This window comes from Triticum urartu, chromosome 7A, assembly GCF_056163025.1.
Source record: "Triticum urartu cultivar PI428250 chromosome 7A, HENAU_Tu73, whole genome shotgun sequence".
In the NCBI taxonomy this organism is placed as follows: domain Eukaryota; kingdom Viridiplantae; phylum Streptophyta; class Magnoliopsida; order Poales; family Poaceae; genus Triticum; species Triticum urartu.
In genome coordinates this window covers 17,013,473-17,034,582 of record NC_141879.1, presented here as the reverse complement: position 1 = coordinate 17,034,582, position 21,110 = coordinate 17,013,473, and the positions used below count along the sequence as shown (strand labels likewise).

Genomic DNA, 21,110 nt, shown 5'->3' with positions numbered 1-21,110 from the left:
CAATCGCGTCCCTGAAAAAAATTAGTTAGCAATCAGGTCCCTGATGGCTTTCGGCAGCGGCGAGCTTCCATTAGAGGACGAACAGGAGGTCAGTTGCCTTCTTCCTCCGGACGTGAATACGATGCCCAGAATGCCGCCGCTCCTTGCACTTGTGCTCCACCGCCAGCCGACGCCCCCTTCGCTGCTCATGCCGTGCGTGGCCGCAGGGCTGCGGGAGCACATAGATTATGCCGTGCCAGGACGCCCCCTTCGCGTCTGTGCAAGCGGAGCAACTATTTGCTCGTGGCCATTTGCGGCCTCTACTACTGCTCATGGCCGTCTCATGTCTGGCGTCTAACAACTTGCTGAAATGCAAAAGGTGAACGAAAATTATCACCTACATTCGGGGAGAAGTGGGACTCGAACTCCCTACGCCCAATTCAACGCCAAACGAGCTAACCAGTGCACCAACGCACGCAAGTCACTTGATTAATTTAGGAACACACTGCATTTTGACCTTTTATTCGGTACAAACTTTAAAGACATACTATTATATATCCACTATAAATTATATTTGAATAAAAAATATAAATGTGAAAGCGCATTCACATAAACCATGAATTCAAAAGAAATGTTCGCAAAAATAGAAAAAGTTGAAGAATTTGAAAAAAGTTCATCAGATTTGAAGAAACTTCATCAAATTTGCAAAAAGTTCACCGTATTTGAAAAAAGTTCACTGAATTTGAAAAAAGTTCATCGGAATTGAAAAGAGTTCATCGAATTTCAGAAAGTGCATCATGTTTTGTGTGATTTTCTTATTTTTACACAAACCAACCTAATAGGTAGTCCTACTAGACAAAAAAATGAAGTTGCTTTCCTATAGCACTAAAATTGCCTCCATCATACCCAAAATTGCCTCGAAATAAAGTTCGACGAAACATATCTATATGAGATCCAAAATTTCCCCATTTGAAAAAAGTGAACCGCGTGTGTGTCAGCTGCTATTTCCCCATTTGGAAGAGTGCTCGATTCCACCAACGGGCGCTCGGGCGCCCGCTAACAACATCCCTGCTCGTAACCCGTTTGGTAGTGCATATACATATTTACCAGAGTCAAAGTTAGTTCCGGTTACTGTGGCAAGATAAGCAGATATCTAGACACGGACAAGAAAAGGTGCAACGAGATGAAGTCCCATGACTGTCATGTGATGATGACGCGGATACTACCTGTTGCCCTTAGAGGGATAATGGACAAGCACGTCCGTGACACGGTTATTGGTCTCTGCAACTTTTTCGACGTCATCTCTCAAAAGTCGATTAGTGTGAAGCAGCTCCGAAGGCTACATGAAGAGATCATTTTGATACTGACTGAGCTTGAGATGTACTTCCCGCCCGCGTTCTTTGATGTGATGGTGTATCTGTGTGTCCATATTGTGGATGACATAATAGACCTGGGGCCGTCATTCCTGCACAACATGATGCCGTTTGAGAGGATGAATGGGATTATCAAAGGATTCGTTCATAACATGTCCCGTTCGGATGGAAGCATCGTCCAGGGCTATCTGACACAAGAGTGCATCTCTTTCTATGGGAATTTTTTATATGGCACAGACCACCCGCCTGGTGTTAGTGTTGGTTTGCCAGGTAACAAGCACGATGGGAGGCTCGAAGGAGAAGGTCACTCCAACGGTCGCAGGGAACTGCACGTGGCATACTCAAATCGACGCAGCGACTTTGGCAGAGCAAACTTGGTAGTGCTACAACACCTAGACGAGGTAGATCCTTTCGTGGCACTGCACAAAGAAATTATCGCAAAGAGTATCGTGACCGGGGGGTATGCAGGACGGACGCCGAAGTTACTAGAGAGCACAACTCCACTTTCCTGCATTGGTTCAAAGAGCATATTATTGCTAATCCCCCGGAGGAGGGCTCTAAGGACGGATTGCTCATATACGCCTTAGCACATGGCCCCTCGCCCAACCTCATAACCTATTAGGGATACGATATAAATGGATACACGTTCTACACGGAGGCCAAAGATATGGACATTGGTGATCAGAACTCAGGGGTGACGATGGAATGCATGACCGGCAGCGACAATGGCGCAACTGAAAGATTTTACGGAAGGGTCGAGGAGATCTGGGAGCTTGACTACTCTGGACTGCACAACACGACGATGTTCGGTGTCATATGGGCTAAGAATGTCGAAAGAGAAAATCGGAATTTCACTACCATGACTATACCCGACGCCAAGAGCGCTACCATGAACGCTATCGCAAAAAACGAGCCATGGGTACACGCTAAGCACGTGACACAATGCTTCTTCATAACCGACCCGCGCAATCCCAGCCGTGTTGTCGTGAGGAGAGGCAAAAGGAACATCATTGGAATGGATGGAGTTGCCAACAAGGAAGACTACGATCAGTACGGCAACCCAATGAGGAAAGATGACGACGATGATGAAGTATACGTCAAAAGAAGAATCAATACTACATTCCCTAAGAAAAATCGTACTCCATGGAAAAGGAAGCCACAATGAGGGGCTCAATTATTCTTCAACGAACAAGAAGGGAAAGAAGCTGACTCAAAAACAAAAACGTCAATGCTGAGAAACCGTATGTTATCGGTCAAATGATGTAATATATATGTTCCTATTTTGTATACACACTCAGCCATTATTATGCATGGGTCCAATGATGTAATATATATGTTCCTATTTTGTATACATACTTAACTGTCAAATGATGCAATATATATCGCCTTCCCTTCGTTCACTGCTCTCGGAAAAAAGAAAAGAAAAGTGAGAGAAAATAAAGGAAAAGAAAATAGAAGGAAACATACAGGAAAACTGCTATATAGCAGCAGCGCTTTTGTGAGAAAAGAGCTACAGCTAGTCAAGATAGCAGTAGTGGTTTCTACATAAAACCGCTATAGCTACCTGGAGTAGCTATAGCGCGTTTTGTTTAAACGCGCTACTGCTATGCCCACTTAACCCCTAAAATCCCCACCCCTCTCTTCATCCTGCTTCTTTTCCCCCAAATCCCCTCACTCTCTCTTCCCCCGTCGCGCTGCCGGAGCCCTGCCCTCGCCGCGCCTCTGCGCTCGTCCCCGACCCCGACCCCGGCACCGGCTCCAGCCCCAGCGCTCGCCCACGGCCACAGCCCCGACCTCGACCCCGGCTCCGGCCCCGGCGCTCGACCCGACTCTGACCCTAACCCCGACCCCTCCCAACCTCGGCCGTCGTCGGGCCTGCACCCTCTGTAAGCCCCCCACCGCTCCTCCTCTCTCTGGTAGCTAGGGTTCTTTGGTTAATTTACTTAGATTTTAGTCAGGGCAGATGGTTAATTAGGTTATATATTTAGTTATGAATTTAGCTAGGTTTTTTCTTCAAGTTCTATATCTTTCTTCCTTTTATATGCAAATTTGAAGTGGACATGTGATGTTTTGGACATGTCATATTTGGAATTTGGACATGTCATTTGGACATGATGATTATGTGCAGGGTAAATGATCTGAGTGGCCTATGTTACGCTGGAATGTTGATTCATTTCCATTCCGGTGAATTTTAGGTGCTCAATATGTCCATTTTTTAGCAAAGGTCGTACCGAAATTTTCCATGAATTTTGGCATGATTTGTGCTAGATAGTAGGCATATCGAGTGCCGAGAGTTGCTGGGAAACGACCTTCCGGCAAACATAGATTTCTTTTTTATGTCATTTCTCATTTTTTTCATAGTTTTAGAATTAAACAAGGAGACTTAATCATAGGAAATATGTCGAACAACGAAGAAACTAGGCCTTCTGACCAAGATGCAGACGAGATGGATTATGAGGGTGAACAAGAGTACCTCGACTATTTGACTGCTAAGAAAAGTCAAGGTTTGCAGGTCGGCCTCGATGATGGTACTGACGCCGACATCGACGCCGATGGGGAAGGTACCGGTGGGGAGATATCGGCGGGGAAGGTACCGGCGCCGATGCCGCTACCAAAAAGAAGAAGCAGAGGATACGAAAACCTAACAAACTAGGGATTGGACGACTGGTGATTACAAAGATGGCACCTGGCAAGTTTGAGCCATTAGAGCCGGAATAACCTCGCAAGTGCTATGGGAACCAAGTAGGATGCATCCTACGGGAATGCGCGAGCATCAACGACGATGACTTAAGGAGTAAAGAACATTTGATGCAGTTGCTCCTCACGAAGTTGCACAAGAGATTCAAGTTCCCCGACCGGGATGATAACATAGAACAACCGTGAGATGATCCGAAGATGAAAAAGATTAACAATCATGCCATGGGCATGTTCAGCAATGATTTGGCCTCCTGGAAAGGGAGGGTGAAACGAGCTATTGAGGCCAAGGAACCCCTGTCCAAGGTTCTAGAGGAAAATCTGACACTTACGGAAGAGGAGTTCGAAAAGTTCAATGACACTTGTGCTACCGAGGCAGCAAAGGCTAAGGCTGCGAAATTCAAGAGCCTTTAGCAAAGGAACATGGGGAAGCATCGCCTCGGAAGCCTTGGCTACATCTGTAAAAGGCCCATATGGGATAAGGACAACGCGGAACATGAAGCCGCGGGTATCCCAGACCCCTTCGTGAAGTTCACCAACCCCTTGGAGCATGACTTCATCAGGGCCTGCTACAAGTGGGACAAGGAACAGAAGATTTTTTACACGGACCAGATCACGAGGAGATTGATTAGACTACTGGTAATTATTCTGTTACCACCTTACATTTAGCTCCAGGTCTAGTCGACTACACATTCCTAAACGGTTCACATTCCTTCTGCAGGAGAAGCAACACCGGCTTGCAGCCGAAAGCCCTACTTCTCCGATGAGGCCCAAGTGGGACACCCCTCTCAACTGGGCCTTGAACGAACTTAAGGGACTCCCTTTGGGCCAGTGACCGCAATATGATCGTGTGCACGGCGCTGGAGACGGCGCCACGTGGAAGGTGTTTTACAACAAGGGCCCGGAGGCCAAGAAGCAGAAAAAGAAGTTTAGTCAGACGGACATCGACGAGAAGGTGAAGCTTGCGGTCGAGAAAAAATCAGCTGAGGACGCGAAAAAAACAGCCGAGAAAAATGAGTTGCTACAGCAGACAGTCAATGCAGTTATAACTGCCTGTAGAAATACCTAGAACCCACGCTGCTGTTAGGCTTTTCCCTAGTAGTGCTCTCAGTGGCCCCTATGATTGGATTGCTTTAATTGCACTGTACATTAGCGACCATGTGGGGAAGGACATTGAGGGGACACAAGCGTGCGCTCGAGACGACGGAAAAGTGCAGCTACGTTTTTAAGTAATTAGGTAGAAACAGATACTGCTTAAACATATGGGTCATACACTCAAATGAATGATAAACATTAGTTTCAAACGCCTCCACCTTACAATACAATTTTGTGATGAAGTAGCATTCGCTTTCTTCCCTCCATCATACTACTAACATAGGAGGAGGATACCTTATAGCTGGTGGAATAGCAACAACAGAAGGACGACGCAAATCAACCTTATCAATCAGATGCATATGTTCATAGTTTTCACCTTCCAGAGGGTTCGTTCAATGATACAAAGAAACTTGTGAGAAAACTAGACAAACATACTACACAAGAGAGACGGCTGCTGCCACCCATCAGGTGCCCAATGGATAAGTAAGGTCTGAAACTCGGTAGAATCTTTATTCATAAGCATCCACTGCATGCATTCAATCTTTATTCAGTGGACTGACTAACTCAGCAACCCATGACGACACAATCAAATATGGGTCTCTCTGACGACCGTGTGGCGACCAAACTCCACATAGGTGGTTGCGGACCAGGGATCCATGAATGAACCTCTACCATGCTATAAGTAGAAGTCCATGGAAAATGAACGACAATCAGCCGGTCGCCACATGCCCGGAAAGCAAGGTCCCAGCCATTCACCGCCGCCGTGGATCGTTGAGGCAATTTTCCAAGAGTGATCCACCTATTATTCATCTTATCATACCTCTTCACATCATCCGCTCTGTAATCAGCTGCATAAAGCTCATTGTTGACAACTGCAATGAGCAGAGGAGCACCAAGCACTTCAGTGTTGAGTCCCTCACACATGTTCTCGATGACCGTCCAAGACCGCCGGTTCAAGTCATATTCCTCACCGCATGCCAATCCCTTGTTGTTGTTGTTGGTAACGCCACCAATCACATAGAACTTGCCATCCATAAAAACCCCAGAACACAACTTCCTTTCCCTATTCATGCTGGGAAGGGGTGTCCAAGTATGTGTCTCGGAGTTATACATCTCTGCGGAGCTCAATATCCTTCCGGAAGAATTGGTGCCCCCCGCGACATATGCCTTCTCACTGGCACTTGCCGACGCAAACAGGCACCGCGGCGAGTTCATTTGATTAGCCCACCCCCATGAATTGGTCAGGATGCTATATCTGAACCCAATGTAAGGCATCCCATTCGCAAACACCAGCAGCTCGGTTCCTACAGCGAGCGACTCCTTGTGAGAGCACATGAAGAGTTCATCAGGTGGCATCTTGGGCACTTTGATCCAGCGCTTACGGTACAGATCATAAGCACCCCACTCCTGAACATTAAGAAAAAAATAGACCCAATGCTCCACCACCCCATTATGCCGCCGCAGGCGGTAGATCTCCCCGCTGCGCACCAGCGAATTGAAGTCACGGTTCAGGGAGGCCACGGATCCGTAGTCCGACCTGGATAGATGGAGGAGGCATCTGATGGAGAGTTCACGACCAATCTCACCAATGAGATTGCTCCCGGCGCCATTCTGCTCTATAAGATTGTTCCCGATGCTATGCTGCTCTATGAGATTGCTCCCAGCACCATGCTGCTCTCCACCTGCCCCAGAACCAAAGCCCGATCCACGGAGCCTCTTAAATGCCCTTCCTGCTCCAGCTTGAACCTCTATATCTGGCAAGTGGACTGAAAATCGACCGTTAGAAAGAATTAATCGTTTGCAAATAAGTGGTTTATTTAGAGTATGTGCGCGAACTGATGCTTTTGGACAAGAGTTTTATCATTTTCACCATTTGGACGAATTAACTCTATAGAGTATATTTCCTTACTCTCTACTTGTGAATTTGTGACATGTTTTTACCCTATTTAAAAATGTCATATTTTACTAGGGTAAACGTGGTTAGGATAATTTCTGAACAAAACCATCTCCGAGTCCAGTGGTATGGGATAGGGTAAGAGATTTTGAAATCCAAACAAAATCCATTCCGAGTCCGATTATTAGGATATGGTGTTGCTAATATAAGACGACATAGGATAATCTTTTCTAGTAAGATTTTTTGACCTTTTAAATGCGGTTATCCGATTTATTAACTAGCAATTTGTGGATGCTACTTTTGACAATGAGATGGCGCAAATGCTTGTTGTATTTTTACTAACTTATAGTGTTTCATATTATACTGTTTGTGTTTTTCATCATGTGCTTTTTGTTGGTAATATATTTCTTGTTTATGCATGTTACCGTACCATGTCCGAAGCCGACATAATCTGATATAATCTGGTATTCGAATCCGCATCCAGCCGCTATCCGTCCCGTAGCCGTATCTGAAAAAAATGAAATTTGATATGAGAGCTATCTAACTGAATCCACTCCGATTTCAGCTTGTCATTTGAAAAAAGGAATAAATTGGGTGAAAGCTGTCACTATTAGGAGGTAGAAGGTAGAATATACTCAGATTTATATTAACTTGATGGAAAAACATCTCTATTAGCATCTGTTGACAAAAAATATACCTGGAACATGCAGACGCGAAGAGGACTCCTGTGACCATGAAATCCTGATTACACCAATCATTTAGCTTTGTCAGAACATGGAGAATTAAATCTGGTTTAATTGAAGAAACTAAGTCGAAGTAAAGGAGGAAATATTTCCATGTTTTCACAATGAACATTGGTAGTACCTTTTATCATCTGGTTGTTGTTTCTGGTTTGCTCTTTTGTCACAATAGGAACTATAACCCCCTGATGGCACATTGATTGCAGGATTGCTCGGATGATTACTAATGCCAATTGTCAAGGCATACTCTACATCAGCAGCTGCACCCCCAAATTTTGCGGAGATCTCTTTAAGGCCTGGCATATGCTCGATGTTGATAAGTGCAGTACCACGTTGATATGCTTCAAATGAGGCTTGGTTCGAAGAAATAAAAAGACCCTGGTCCAGTCGGGGGATGGCATTGAAAACTAGCTTGAGATTCCAGAGATTAGGCATTCCATCTGCCTCAAATTTTAGCCAAGCAATTCCACTCATGAACTTCAACTTGAAGTGCTTCAGAACCGAGAACCCGGCCTTGTCAAAAATGATTTTGTCAAGGGGCGCCGCCTCTACATACAGCGACAGAGCAGTGAGAGCACGCAATCCTCTGAGAATACCAACACAAATCATCTGAAGTTCCTTCACCGCAATCTTCAAAATGCGTAGGTTGCCAAGTTCTTTAACCCACCTAGGAATTCGGTAAAATATGATGTAGCTGTGCCGTGAGCATTCAAATCTCTGAAGAAGAGGAGGAGGTGCCATGCGATCCCATGAAATGGTTACTTTTGGTGTTCCATGAACCATAATTTTTTTAGCCAAGGAGCCATAAGCCACTACTATAGTTTTGAGATTGCCAAGTCCTCCGATTAAAGAACCCAGAGCTTCCATGCTTCTCTCCGGATAGTAGGATGGGTGTGTAGGACTGGTAAGATAGAGATCTTGCAGGTAGTTCAGCTTGCCAAGGCTCGACAGACTTATGACAGGGTCACTCATGCTGCAAATCCAATCCAGTAGATTTGTGTCAACCGGAAGACTTAGGTGCAACAAGTGTGGGAGATACATAATATCCCATGGAACAACAGTGACTCTTATTACATCCATAACATCCAGTGTTTCCAAGCATTGCAGCCCTCGCATACGGCTTGGTAGTTTTATGCAGACATCACTTGCAATCTTCAAATATTTTAGCTGAAACAGTTCTGAAATCCCAGTGAGGTCTATGGGATCATTGTCGCCACAATGACCAGATAGTTGAAGGTTCAGAACACGGAGAACCTTGAACTCTCTAATACAAGGCATACACTTGAATAATCCACAAAATGTAAGTGACCGAACTTGAGACTTTGTGATGTTTGCTGGTGTTTTGGCATATTTTGCATCGCCAAAGACGAGGGATAGTCGACGAACCTTATGAGCAAGTGATATACTCTTTCGGTTGTAGTCTACTACCACAATGAAATTCTCTTCTGCCGACTTCTGTGCAATAAGATCACGTACTACGTCATGAACTGTACAAGACAACACCTTATTGTTGTAGTTGATATATAAAGGTTGAATGAATCTTCTATCAGTAAGTTCATCAAAATAGATTCCTGCAGCTTCCTCTATTGTTTCTTGATCTTGTACTTTCCATTTTCTTGTATCAATAAACCCTTCAGCCACCCACTGCTTCACCAGATCATCCTTCCAGATTATGGAGCCCTCTGGATACATATGAAGATACAGCAAAAATGTCTTCAGATGATGAGGAAGATTATTGTAGCTGAGTTCCAGTACTTGTCTCGTTCTTTCTGAAGTAGGACTTGACCACAAATGGGATCTCAACCAATCACGTGTGTATGTCAGCAAATCAAGTGATACTGATGTCTGCTGGTTTGCCAAATGAGTAGCTATGTTGATTGTTGCTAGAGGCAAACCACCACATATATCAATAATTTCGTTTGAAACTTGTTTCAATTCCACAGGACAGTCATTTTCATAACCAAAAAGCCTGTTACAAAATAGCTTTCTTGAGTGATCATCGTCGAGAGGTTTCATCTTGAAAACATGCTCTAAGTGGTCACAGCAACATGTTAATGCAACATCTTCAATCTGTGTAGTAATTATTATTCTGCTGCCACAGTTTCCCTTTGGAAAAGCATTTTTAATAATATCCCATACTGATGCATCCCACAAATCATCAATAACAATTAGATACCTGCATGCAAAGAATTCAAGCATATCAGATATGCTGTTCTAGGCTAATAGTAAAATTGATGTTTGCTAGGTTAACAGTACCTTTTATCTTGCAGATGTTTGCTGGTCTTGTCACTGATGTCAAGCACATTACAATTGACAGGTAATGGCTGCTTCTTCTGGTGGAGTTGCAAGAACAAGTTGCAGAAAAGTGTCTTCATATCAGGCTTTTTGGACACTCGAATGAAAGCTCTGCAGTCAAATTGCGACCCAATTCTGTTGTACAACGCTTTGGCAAGTGTAGTTTTACCCAGACATCCAAATCCAAGAACCGATACCACCCTGAGATCATCGTCAGCCACCTGTGACTGTGAGTTGATAAACTCATTCATCCGGCCATCAATTACTATTTGGGCAGCTTCTTCATAGGGTGCTGGAAGCATACTGCCACTGGACAAGAATATACGCCTCAAGGTGCTGCAACAGTTCAGCTTATACCTATTGTGTCGTTCAATCGCATCTTGGATATAGTTCCTGAATTCTGATATCATTTCAGGTGCCGCAACATTTTTGGTCCTCTTGGGAAGACGATTAGTGATCATGACATGATTGTTTCTGCACAACGAACTGACCTTGCCATGTTCTGACAGTTGAGACATGCATGTGATTAGCTTGCACCACTTGGGCCTCTTGGGAATCTTAACAGGTCTGGCAATTAACTTGTTCTTCTTCATCATCTTTTTCCGCTTCTTGTTGTTCTTGTTGAGATGGTCAGGTGGCACAAATAATAAGCTGTCAATGTAATCCTCCATGTCGTAAGACAGGTCTCGCACCTCATTCATCCAGCACTTGGCCATCGGGGGAGGGTCCTCCACCTCTGACAGTTCATCAAGGTATGAACTTATCTCTTCAACATCATCTTTGAGGAGGCACATCCCATCCTTGATACTCTTGGAGTTAGAGCATCCCTGAGGAGATGAATCATCTTGCAGTAGCATGTCCAGCTTCCAAACAAGGGTTCTCATGGCGCCCAATGAAGCACTCGCCCAACAATGACCAGCGAGGAAACTGACCTTGGGCATGCTAGCCAAGGCCCCGAAAGAATCGTTAGTGTGTGACTCATTGCTGGCCGAGGTCATGGCGGCAAGGGGGCTGGGGAATCCGGCATGCATACTGCTTAGGTCGGTGCGCGGGTGGTGCGTGATGCCCATGCCCATGCCTAGCAGCTCCTTGCGCAAGTTCGTGTTCGAGTAGTTATTGATCTCCATGTCAGTCCTCTCTGGCAGCTTTCTCACGATCAACAACCACCTACTGCCATTAGAAAGCTCAACTCATCAGCCACCGGAGTCGGAGAAGAAGAAGATACAATAGATGCAACAGATGATTAACTTACTTGTTGCCGAGGATGGAGTGGAAGTGAATGATGAATTGTTTTTCTTCGCCGTTGGTGAAGCGGCCACGCTTGTTGTCGGGGGAGAGGTAATTGGTCCACCTGAGGTGGGAGCTCCTGCGATGGAGGTTCAGGCTAGCCAGATTAGGTAGGCGACGCCAGCTGCCATGGCTCTTCTCTTGGATGTAGTCTACGAGAAGTTCTCTTCTGGTGTCCACAGGCCCTTTTGTTTTACGGGATCCACAGGCCCCTTTTTCAAGCACCGGACCTCCTTATTGATAGGCATCTCTTCAGTTTTGCTTTCAGTTCTGGCCCCACGTCTGAAATATTTTTCATGTGGGTTTGTCAGCTCCAACAAAGCGAGAAAAAAGAATAACGAGCCATGACTATTCATCAGTATTTTTAAAGAATAAAAAGCCCATATATGCTTCCATTCATCGATTCCATAATTTTTTGTTAGAAGCCAATATATACTACTCCCTCCGTAAACTAATGTAAGACGTTTTAGATCACTACTTACATTAGTTTACAGAGTAAGTACAATTCATCGGTTCAATAAAATAGTTGAGAAACTAACAGCCTAACATATACTACTCTGTCTGAAAAAGTTTGTCCCTCAAATGGATATATATAGCACCAAGTTAGTGCTAGATACGTCCATTTGAGAGACAAGTTTTTTCGGACGGAGGGAGTACTAAGTATCACAGCGTAGCTGAATAAACCAGTCCATGACTTTGGGATAGAGCATCGCCACCAAAACTGGAGAATTTTTATGGGTCCCATTTAGGCTAAAGTGGATTCGCAAAGTGGCATTGATGCTAAATAACCCACTATATAATGGAACCAGCTTTACTGCCTTTATATGATAGATTCGCACTGTTGTGCAACAAAGGAACTTTTCGTTAGTGATCGGGGGATCCACACATGTCCTCTTCCACACACAAAAAAAGGACAGAACCAGGTGGAGCCTGACAACACGTGCTGTCAGATTCGTGTAGAACATTTCTGTATGGGCAGCTTAGCATCATATGCGTGTAAGTAAATAGTTCCAGGCTTGGAGTAGGCAATTAAACTGGAGTAACGTATTCTTAGGCAGGCACTTGTAGCTACCTACCATCATCATGTGATTTAGGCTGCTCGCAAGTTCTCCTGGCCTCTCCGTCCACGAAATTCCATGATCTGATCTTCCAACCAGAGTGAGAGAGAGGGAGATGGAGGCTGTGGCGGCCACTGCTTTTGTGGGTAGGATTGCACCAAAGCTGTTAGAGTTCTTAGCTGCAAATCACAAGCTCCGGCAAAACCTGGAGCATGACATTACCTACATCAGAAATGAGTTTGCGCTCATCTCTGCTGCCATTCAGCAAGATGATGACTGCCGCTGGAGGAGCGGCGCCGGTGGTGACCATGTGCAGAGGGCATGGATCCAAATTATACGAGATTTGGCGCATGCCATTGAGGATTGCATCGACCGCTTCATGCGCCGGGTAACCATCTACGGGACGTCGTGGATCCGTCAGGCTGTCCACCGGGTGAAGACGGTGACGGTCCGCAACGAGTTCGCCATGGCGATCCGCGAGCTCAAGAAGATATCACAGGAGTCATCCAAGCTGAGAGAAACTTACTACAACGCAAGTGTCGCTGCTGGCACCTCCTCATCAGCATCGTCATCGGCAGTGTCATGGGCACCTGAGACGGCAACAGATATGTCCATAGATGACACCGTTTCAGCTTGCAGCCCTGTGGGCATGGACGCTCCTCGGGACGAGCTTCTGGAGCTGATACAGCAGCAGCAGCAGCAGCAGCAGCAGCAGCAGCAGCTCAAGGTGATCTCCATTGTTGGCTTCGATGGCATAGGAAAGACCCTCCTTGCCAGGCACGTGTACCAGAGTGTGATGAGCCAATATGAAGCACGGGCTTGGGTTTCTGCAACCGAGCAAAGGGGCGCAAGCGATGTTCTCGAGGAGATACTCCGGCAACTTGGCATCCCCACCACACTCACCAATGGTGGAGGTAGCCTCAGCAAGCTCTGTGCGATCCTCAGATTGTGCCTTGGAACCAAGAGGTAACTAATTCCAACTATTGATAATTTTCTCAACTCCATCTCTGTTTGATGATTTGATCTTCATTTACAGCAGCCTGCGTCTTTTATATTTTTTACCGTCCAGCAATTATTGTAGTTTGACTTCATTCTCTATTGGCATCTTTGTTGGCACAAAATGAAAGCTTCTCCGAATTTAATCTCCAATCGATATTTCTGCATGTTAATCCTGATCGTGTATTTATCCTGGCACCTCGTAGGTTCTTCATCGTAATCGATGACATGCAGACAGAATTTTGGCATGATATAAAAGATGCCTTTGTGGGGTTGAGTGGCAGAGTTCTGGTGACAACGGCCATTCAGTCAGTAGCAAATGCCTGCAGCAGCTCAGCAGCTCATGATCATGTGTACACAATGAAAACTCTCCCCAATGAGCAATCAAGGCAATTGTTTTTCAGGGAAGCTTTCCAAGACGACAATCCACAAGTCGATAAAGAGGATCAGCTTGGCTCGGAAGCACTAAAGAAGTGTGATGGTTTACCCCTTGCTCTTGTTACCACGGCACGGTACTTGCAAAGCACAGGTAATCCATCACGTGAGAACTGGGCAACATTGTGCCACAACCTGGGAGCGCACCTGGAAACGAAGGAGATGTTAGCAAGAATGAAGAATGTGCTTGTCCATAGCTACACCAGCCTTGTTAAACATGATGTCCAGACATGCTTGCTATATCTAGGTATCTACCCTAGTGGTCGTATAATCAGGAGAGGAAACTTGATAAGGAAATGGTGCGCTGAAGGGTTTATCCAAGGAGATTATATGTGTAATGCTTTGGATGCTGCTATCAGCAATTTCAAAGAGTTGGTCAACCGGAGTATCATCCAGCGTACAGATGCCAGCAGCAAAAACATCAAAGATCAGGTGAAGACATACCATACTCACGGCATGATGCTTGAGTTCATCCTGCACATGTCCAAGTGTGACAACTTCATTACCTTGTTATATGATCAGATGGCTCCCCCAACCCCACCCAGCAAAATCCGTTGGCTCTCCCTCCATGACGCAAGTGCCAAAGTAGCCAATGATCTATCTCTGGTCCGGTCTCTGACGGTCTTTGGCAAGGCACATGAATCAGTCTTGGATTTTTGCAAATATGAACTGCTTCGGGTTTTGGATCTAGAAGAATGCAGTAACCACTTGGAGGACAAGCACCTTAGGGAGATATGCAGCAACCTGTTGCTGCTCAGGTACCTAAGCCTTGGGGCAGCTGTTAAGGTTACAGCGCTCCCCAAAGAGAGCAAGAAACTTCAACTTTTGGAGACGCTGGATGTAAGAAGAACCAAGATAGAGATTCTGCCCACACAAGTCATGGAGCTGCCATGCTTGATACATCTGTTTGGAAAGTTCAAACTACAACAAGGTGTAGGAGGCCGGAGAATGCAAAAAATACAGACTTGGCTCTCAGAGAATAGCAAATTGGAAACAGTAGCAGGATTTGTTGTGGACAACAACAAGAGCCAAGGATTTGCACAGCTCATAGAGCATATGAAACACTTGACGAAGGTGAAAATATGGTGCGAGCAGTCCACTAATAATAGCACGGATCCCACTGCCAGTGGCAGCAACAGCAGCACCAACAACTACACTCATGTCTCAAATGCCATCAAGGGGTTCATCAAGAGAAGCACCGACGTGAAAAAGGCTCATTCACTCTCAATACATTTCAATGATAAATGCTTCCAAGACTTGCTCATGAACTTGTCCCTAGAAAAAGAAGAAGCTTCCTCCTGCTATCTTAGCTCGCTCAAGCTACAAGGGGGCAACATATGCAGCCTGCCTCCATTTCTTACCATGCTAGGTGGTCTCACTAAGCTGTGCCTTTCATCCCCTCATCATCATCTGAGCGGGGATATTCTTGCTGCCCTGAGCAGAGTGCGCAGCTTGGCATACCTAAAGCTGATTTCATCTCAACTGGACAAACTCGCCATCATAAAAGGTGCACTTGGAAGCCTGCGAGGACTATGTATCGTGGTTGAAGTCATGACTGAACTGGAAGTCCAAGAGGGAGCTCTGCCATCCCTCGAGTCGCTCCAGCTGCTATGTAAGGATCTAAATGGCTTTTGCTGCACGACGATCCAGTCCCTGCAGCGTATTAAGGAGGTCACCCTCCATGATGGAGTGAATTATGAAACAAAACAAAAGTGGAAGGAAGCAGCTAAAAAACACCCCAGACGCCCCAAGCTCTTGTTTGTTAAGACAGCAGAAGATGTCGATATGGGAAGTGAACCTGCAAACATTTCTGAGAGCCCTGTGGTACCAACTACTGCAACACCGTTATCAGTGATAACACCCCACGATACCATTTCTACTGGACAGTCTGGTAATCAAGTGTCACGCATCTTATTTTGCTTAATTGTTTGTACTTTGGTTAATTGGTGTTGAGTTATATATACTGCCTCTTCACGCATCTATGTGACGTCTTTTATTGTGCAGCACAAGTTGATTGTGATGATCTGCAACAGGATGATGATGAGAAAGAAGATACAGACAAAACTGATATCCTAGAGGATTTTGCTAGCAAGACTTGTCTGGACCCTCCAGTGGACAAGGAAAGGTTTGAACAGGGGATGGAAGGAATGGTAGGTTTAGAGGATCAGCAGATGCAAGATGTCACTTGGTCTACTGATCAGGCTGATCAAAATGTTGTACTTTTGGCGGTGGGTGAGAACAGAAGAAAGAGGGCAAGACTGGACATTGGTGAAGACAATTCAATGGACAAGGTTGTTGATAGAGTGAAGCGCAAGAACCCGGAGGATGTCCAAGGTAATTTACAAGTTCCAAGTTTCCATCGGTGTTAAATTCTTCCAATATTTCTCTTAGTGAGAATAACTAGTAAAACCGGGGTGATGTTTGCAAGTAATATTCTTCAGGTAAATAAATTTATTTAAGTGATAGAGATTTATAAGCTGCTAGATGTAGTGTATGCCCTGTTTTGATTCTTTGTATGCCCTGTTTCTAAATATCTAGCAAGGAGAAGTCCAACAGTGTGCCTCTGAGTTTTGATTCTTTGTATGCCCTGTTTCTAAATATCTGTGAAGTTAGTGCACACTGAATATTCAGCCTATTCCTGTTTCCTTTAACTGTCTGTGCCGTTGGGTTCTGAAGTTCATTGGAAATGTTAGAAATTTGATGGCTGTTGCAGATGTTGCTTTAGTTTGGGCCATATGGAAATCTACAAATGCCCTGTTTACTTTAGAATATCCTACTATCTGTTTTTTATTGTCACAATGGTTATAGTCGTTGACTGGTATGCAGAAACGAGGCCTACAAAACAAACAGTGCCTGGGCTAGCAGTTGCTGTCTCTAATGGAAACTGAGGTTTTCCATCGAAGAAGTGGATGTGAGTCATTGGTGCCTCGGTTGGCAGATCCCTGATGATGGTGTTGTTTTGTCTGCAGTACCCGTGTTTGCAAGCTTGGGTCAATCTTGCTCGAGAGTAGGGAAAGTACTTAGGTTTGCTTTGAGTATCAGGTTGGCATTTGATGTTTCAAGTAGCTGTCGCTTCTGTTGCTTCGGCAATTGGTCTGTCTAGTGATCCCCTGGCATGTTTACATACTAATGGTGAATCCCCATGTGTTGCTGCTCGCTACATGGGCGTGCCAGACTGCTATGGCTTATGGACACATCTCCTGAAGATGATCAAGTGCTTTCAATAAATTTTCTCTTATCAATTTGTAGTTGTGTTGTATCATGAGTTAACTTTCATGTGTGTCAATTTGGTGGCTTTCTGCTGTACCAAAGTTGACCTGTATGCTGTTGGATGTATATGTGGTCCCGGTTAACTTCGGCATCTGTACCGCAAAACATTATAATCATCCCCCATTCAGTTATAAGACCATCTTAGTTTTATGTTGTTGACAATAATATTAGTTCTTGCATTTTGTGGACAGCTTTTCTTGTTGCTTTGCTTTCAATAATTTGAATCCTCATGCTAGTATACGATAATTAGCATGGAAACTAAGGCCAAAAAAAGAAAGGACCCAAGAGAAAACAGCTTGGTTCTAGTTTTGTGCTGACCTGTCGAAACCTACGTGCTGGTCAACAGCAATGGGCAAAGTTTCTGACGGGAAGTTGGCTGCAACTGCCGGACAGGAGTTACCCCAAGCAGCATCAGAGACATCGATGTTCCTGCCGGACACCGGGTTCTCCCACAGGCGCTGGCACGCCCCTCCTTGTGCGCCATCCAGCGTTGTCATGCGACTAATCCTTGCTCGGAGCTGTTTGAAGTACTCTGAGGACACAAATTTGAAGTGCTAGTAGCTACCATCAAACAAGCTGTTAGGTAAGGAAATGAGAAGCCCAAACGATGATAAGCAAGTACTATGTCGAGCCAGCACACTAATCGGTAATCAGAATGAAATTGAACCATACTTGCAACGCACTATTTGCTCGGAGTGTGCAGACTGACATTGAGCACCCGACAATCCCAGTTTGGTCCCCTGTCTGAATCTCTGCCTGCTGATAATTCCAGTGCTACAGGGTTATTAGTACCTGAACCAAGCTAGTGGAATTAAAACAACACAAATACTAGCAGATTCGTACCTGAATACCAAAATCATCAGCGTCGAAGTCTGCAGTGGAGGCCGCCGTGGTCCGGGTGGGGGGGCAGAGGTGGACGGAGCTGGCTGAGGGTATGAGCTCGATCCCGACGGGGGAGACATTTCCGGAGAAGGCTGCCGCCGGCGGTACATCGAGCGCGGCCCTGCGGAGGCGTCGGCGGCCGTACTTGTGCCCATCGCGTCTGCGAAATGCGTCGACGGAGAGAGGCCGTGGTCAGCCGGGTAGCGCCGCCGCCAGCAGCGGAGGAGGCCGATGCGGCTTACCTCGCCGGTTCGGGCGAGGACGAGGGTTGAGCCGAGGATCCGCAGAGCAGCGAGGTGGGATCCGCTCCGGCGGCGACTTGCTGCGGTGGTGGTTGGCCGCGGGTGTGCGGCGCCGCGTCCAATCTGGCGAGTGCATCCAAAGGGGATGGGGATGGGGATGGGGATGACAGGTAGGGTCATGTGCAGCCTCGCTGATGTGGCGCCACCTAGGCACAAAACCAGGGTCAAAACTGAGGACAATGTTGCGATATAAACGGTGTTGGGTATTTTAGACCATATATTTCGATTTCAGAATTTTAATTTTAACTTTATTACAAGTTTGTCTAAGCTTCGGTTTCAACAACAATGGACTATACTTGTAGGGGAAATATCATATGGGGGTTCGGAAGGAGGTGTCATTCCAAAATGTTCAAATTTAATTCTACCAAACATTACGATTTTGGGTTCAAATGTTGTGTCCGTCGTGTCGAGCCAACCTCCTCCCTTAGTGGCCGCCACATTGTCAACTCACGGCTGGTATATATTTGTCGACGCCATAGTCAAGTGCGCACGAGGCCTTGTCATCATCAAAGGCGTCCTTCTTGGTCTTGGAAGGCAAGACAGAGCGGGAAATTCATCCTTTATTTTTATAAATGTTCTTGAAACAAATTGTGTTCATGAAGTTCAAAAAATTGTTCATCAAAATAAAGAAATTCATCGAATTCAAAATTTGTTCATCCATTATTTTTATAAATGTTCTTGAATACAGATTGTGTTCATTAAGTTCAAAATTTGTTTGTGAAATACAAAAAAATGTTCATCATTATTAAAGAATTGTTCATCAAAATAAAAAGTGTACATTAAAATTCAAAAAATGTTCATTCTTTTGAAATTGTGAACAATTTCAATTCAATAACTTGTTTTTGACAATTCACAAATCAATTTTTTTGAAATTTGGAACATGTTTGTAATGCCAAATTATTTAATATAGAATAAAAGAAAAATAGAAAATAAAAAGGAAAAGTAAAAATGAAAACAAAGGGGGGGGGGGGCGTCCTGCCCCACGCATGGGTCGACCAAACAAGGCGCGCGCGGGGGTGTGCGCATTCTCGCGTCCTGGGCGCACATGTCTCTAAATAGGACCTCCCTTTCCATCTGACCGCCCTCCTCCTCTATCGTTTCTCCTATTAATAGTTTTTTTAGGGGTGAAACCAAGTGTATTCATCAAAGTCTACATGGTGCGGGATACATCTTTGGTCGTGGGGTGCGCGAAACCAGACGTGGCGACCCGGACCTCCCCAAAGTGAAAATTTGGCTAAGCTATGTGCTATATATCCCTTATTAACAGCACGACTCCCGAAAGAAAAGTTACAATAAAAGATAGATTCCTTAAGGTTTATTTCAGTAATTGCTCCATATGTCACCCGTGCACTCGTGTTGATATCTGATACGACTTGCTGACAGTCCAAAGCCACAACAAAGTTTTGGATGCCCAAGTCCTTTGCAAGAGAGAGAGCCTCCCGGCCGGCAAGCTATAGCTTCTAGGGTGGCAGGATCAAGAACTCCTTCGACAACTAGTGCCGAACTCCCCTTATAGTTTCCCCCTCAACCCTGCATACTGCCGCTACTGAGCCTCCTCTTCCTGCCAAAACTCCTGCATCAACATGTACCTCACCGTTGTTAGCCAATTGTTTCTGCCGAGATATCTGATGGTTAGAGTTTGGCAGATAGAGCTCCCTCCTGAACTTGGTGGGCTTGTTTACTTGGAGACACTGGACATAGAAAACTGCAGCCTGGTAAAGAGTATCCCTTAAGATATAGTTCATTTGCCCCGCCTGTCCTGGCTGGTTCTTGCAAATTGGATAGAGTTGCCAAAAGGTATCGAGAATATGAAATCACTGCTTACTCTGCAAGTGTTTGCCCCAAAAGTGAACTCACTAAAGTGTATTATGGGTCTTGGCGAGCTGACCGGCCAATCTCAGGGAACTGAGGATGAAAGCAGGTTCTGAATTGGGGACGTCAAAAGTTGATGCTTTGGCATGCTCCATTGGTAAGCTTCGTAACCTCAAATGCATGTGCTTCTCTGGCAAGAATTATGAGTTTGGCAATGACCAACAGATGGCTTCATTATCCAATCCTTTTCAACACATCGAGCGACTTTGCTTGCAAGACTGGTGGTTTTGCAGAGTTCCGAATTGGATAGCTGGTCTCCATTGCCTGCGCTTCCTTGAGCTATCTGTTGAAGAGAAGTCAACTGGGGCGGTTCTTCTTCTTGGAGCACTTCCCTCCCTCGTCCACCTGTGATTCGATGTGATTAGAATCCCTGATGAAAGGGCTATACTGGGTGGGGCTATTCCCGGTTCTGGAGTTTCTTTGGTGTTTCTTCTTGGAAAACATTGCGGCGTACCTAGGGTTCGAGGCAGGGGCTATGCCCAACTTACTTAGAAACACTCTGTCTCCGTGTGTACTACTGTCACGACACTGTAGACTGTACTAGTTGGCATGGAGCACCTGCTATACCTCCAGGAGATCCGACTTGATGGGGCCTCCGATGATGTCGTTTCTGTGTTCCAGGAGGCATTGCTGGCGCACCCAAACCGCCCTTCCGTTATTAAGGGCACTTGAGTTTCTCTGGTTTCGGCCAGTCTCTCAATCTTAACAATCAGCTGCTCAGCAGACCTTTTAGTTTTGCCGTCTTTGTAATCTTTCCCTCAAAAAACTATATTGGTACGTAGTCTTTGCTACCTGGCTGGGTATCATTCCTGCGTGCTGTTAAACACAATATGTTGTGACACCTCATGTCACGTATGACAGAGACCAAGAGGCGCAGGATCCAGGGAAGATAGGATAGCTAGTTTGAGTTACATGTAATTCTATCTCTCCTTATCTCT

The 21,110-nt window shown here is 45.4% G+C and overlaps 1 protein-coding gene and 2 pseudogenes across 2 annotated transcripts; 2 read left to right on the top strand and 1 right to left on the bottom strand.

Annotated features, from left to right (window-relative positions):
• Positions 1–5,705: 5,705 nt before the first annotated feature.
• Positions 5,706–18,095, bottom strand: LOC147957009 (disease resistance protein RGA5-like; annotated as a pseudogene). Its single transcript, XR_015609669.1, has 10 exons — positions 17,960–18,095; positions 17,789–17,872; positions 17,435–17,677; positions 11,323–11,639; positions 10,032–11,240; positions 8,725–9,951; positions 7,900–8,536; positions 7,733–7,776; positions 7,466–7,543; positions 5,706–6,907 (listed from the first exon to the last, which is right to left on the bottom strand). The product of XR_015609669.1 is annotated as a disease resistance protein RGA5-like (transcript).
• On the top strand, positions 12,208–17,266 carry LOC125530066 (disease resistance protein RGA4-like). Its single transcript, XM_087535517.1, has 4 exons — positions 12,208–13,381; positions 13,618–15,737; positions 15,851–16,180; positions 16,673–17,266. Exons 1-4 carry the CDS (start codon positions 12,531–12,533, stop codon positions 16,732–16,734), a joined length of 3,363 nt encoding a protein of 1,120 aa, XP_087391643.1. The 5' UTR covers positions 12,208–12,530; the 3' UTR covers positions 16,735–17,266.
• Positions 18,096–19,883: 1,788 nt separating the features above from the next.
• LOC147957008 (disease resistance protein RGA5-like) lies at positions 19,884–20,844 on the top strand (annotated as a pseudogene).
• Positions 20,845–21,110: the final 266 nt, after the last annotated feature.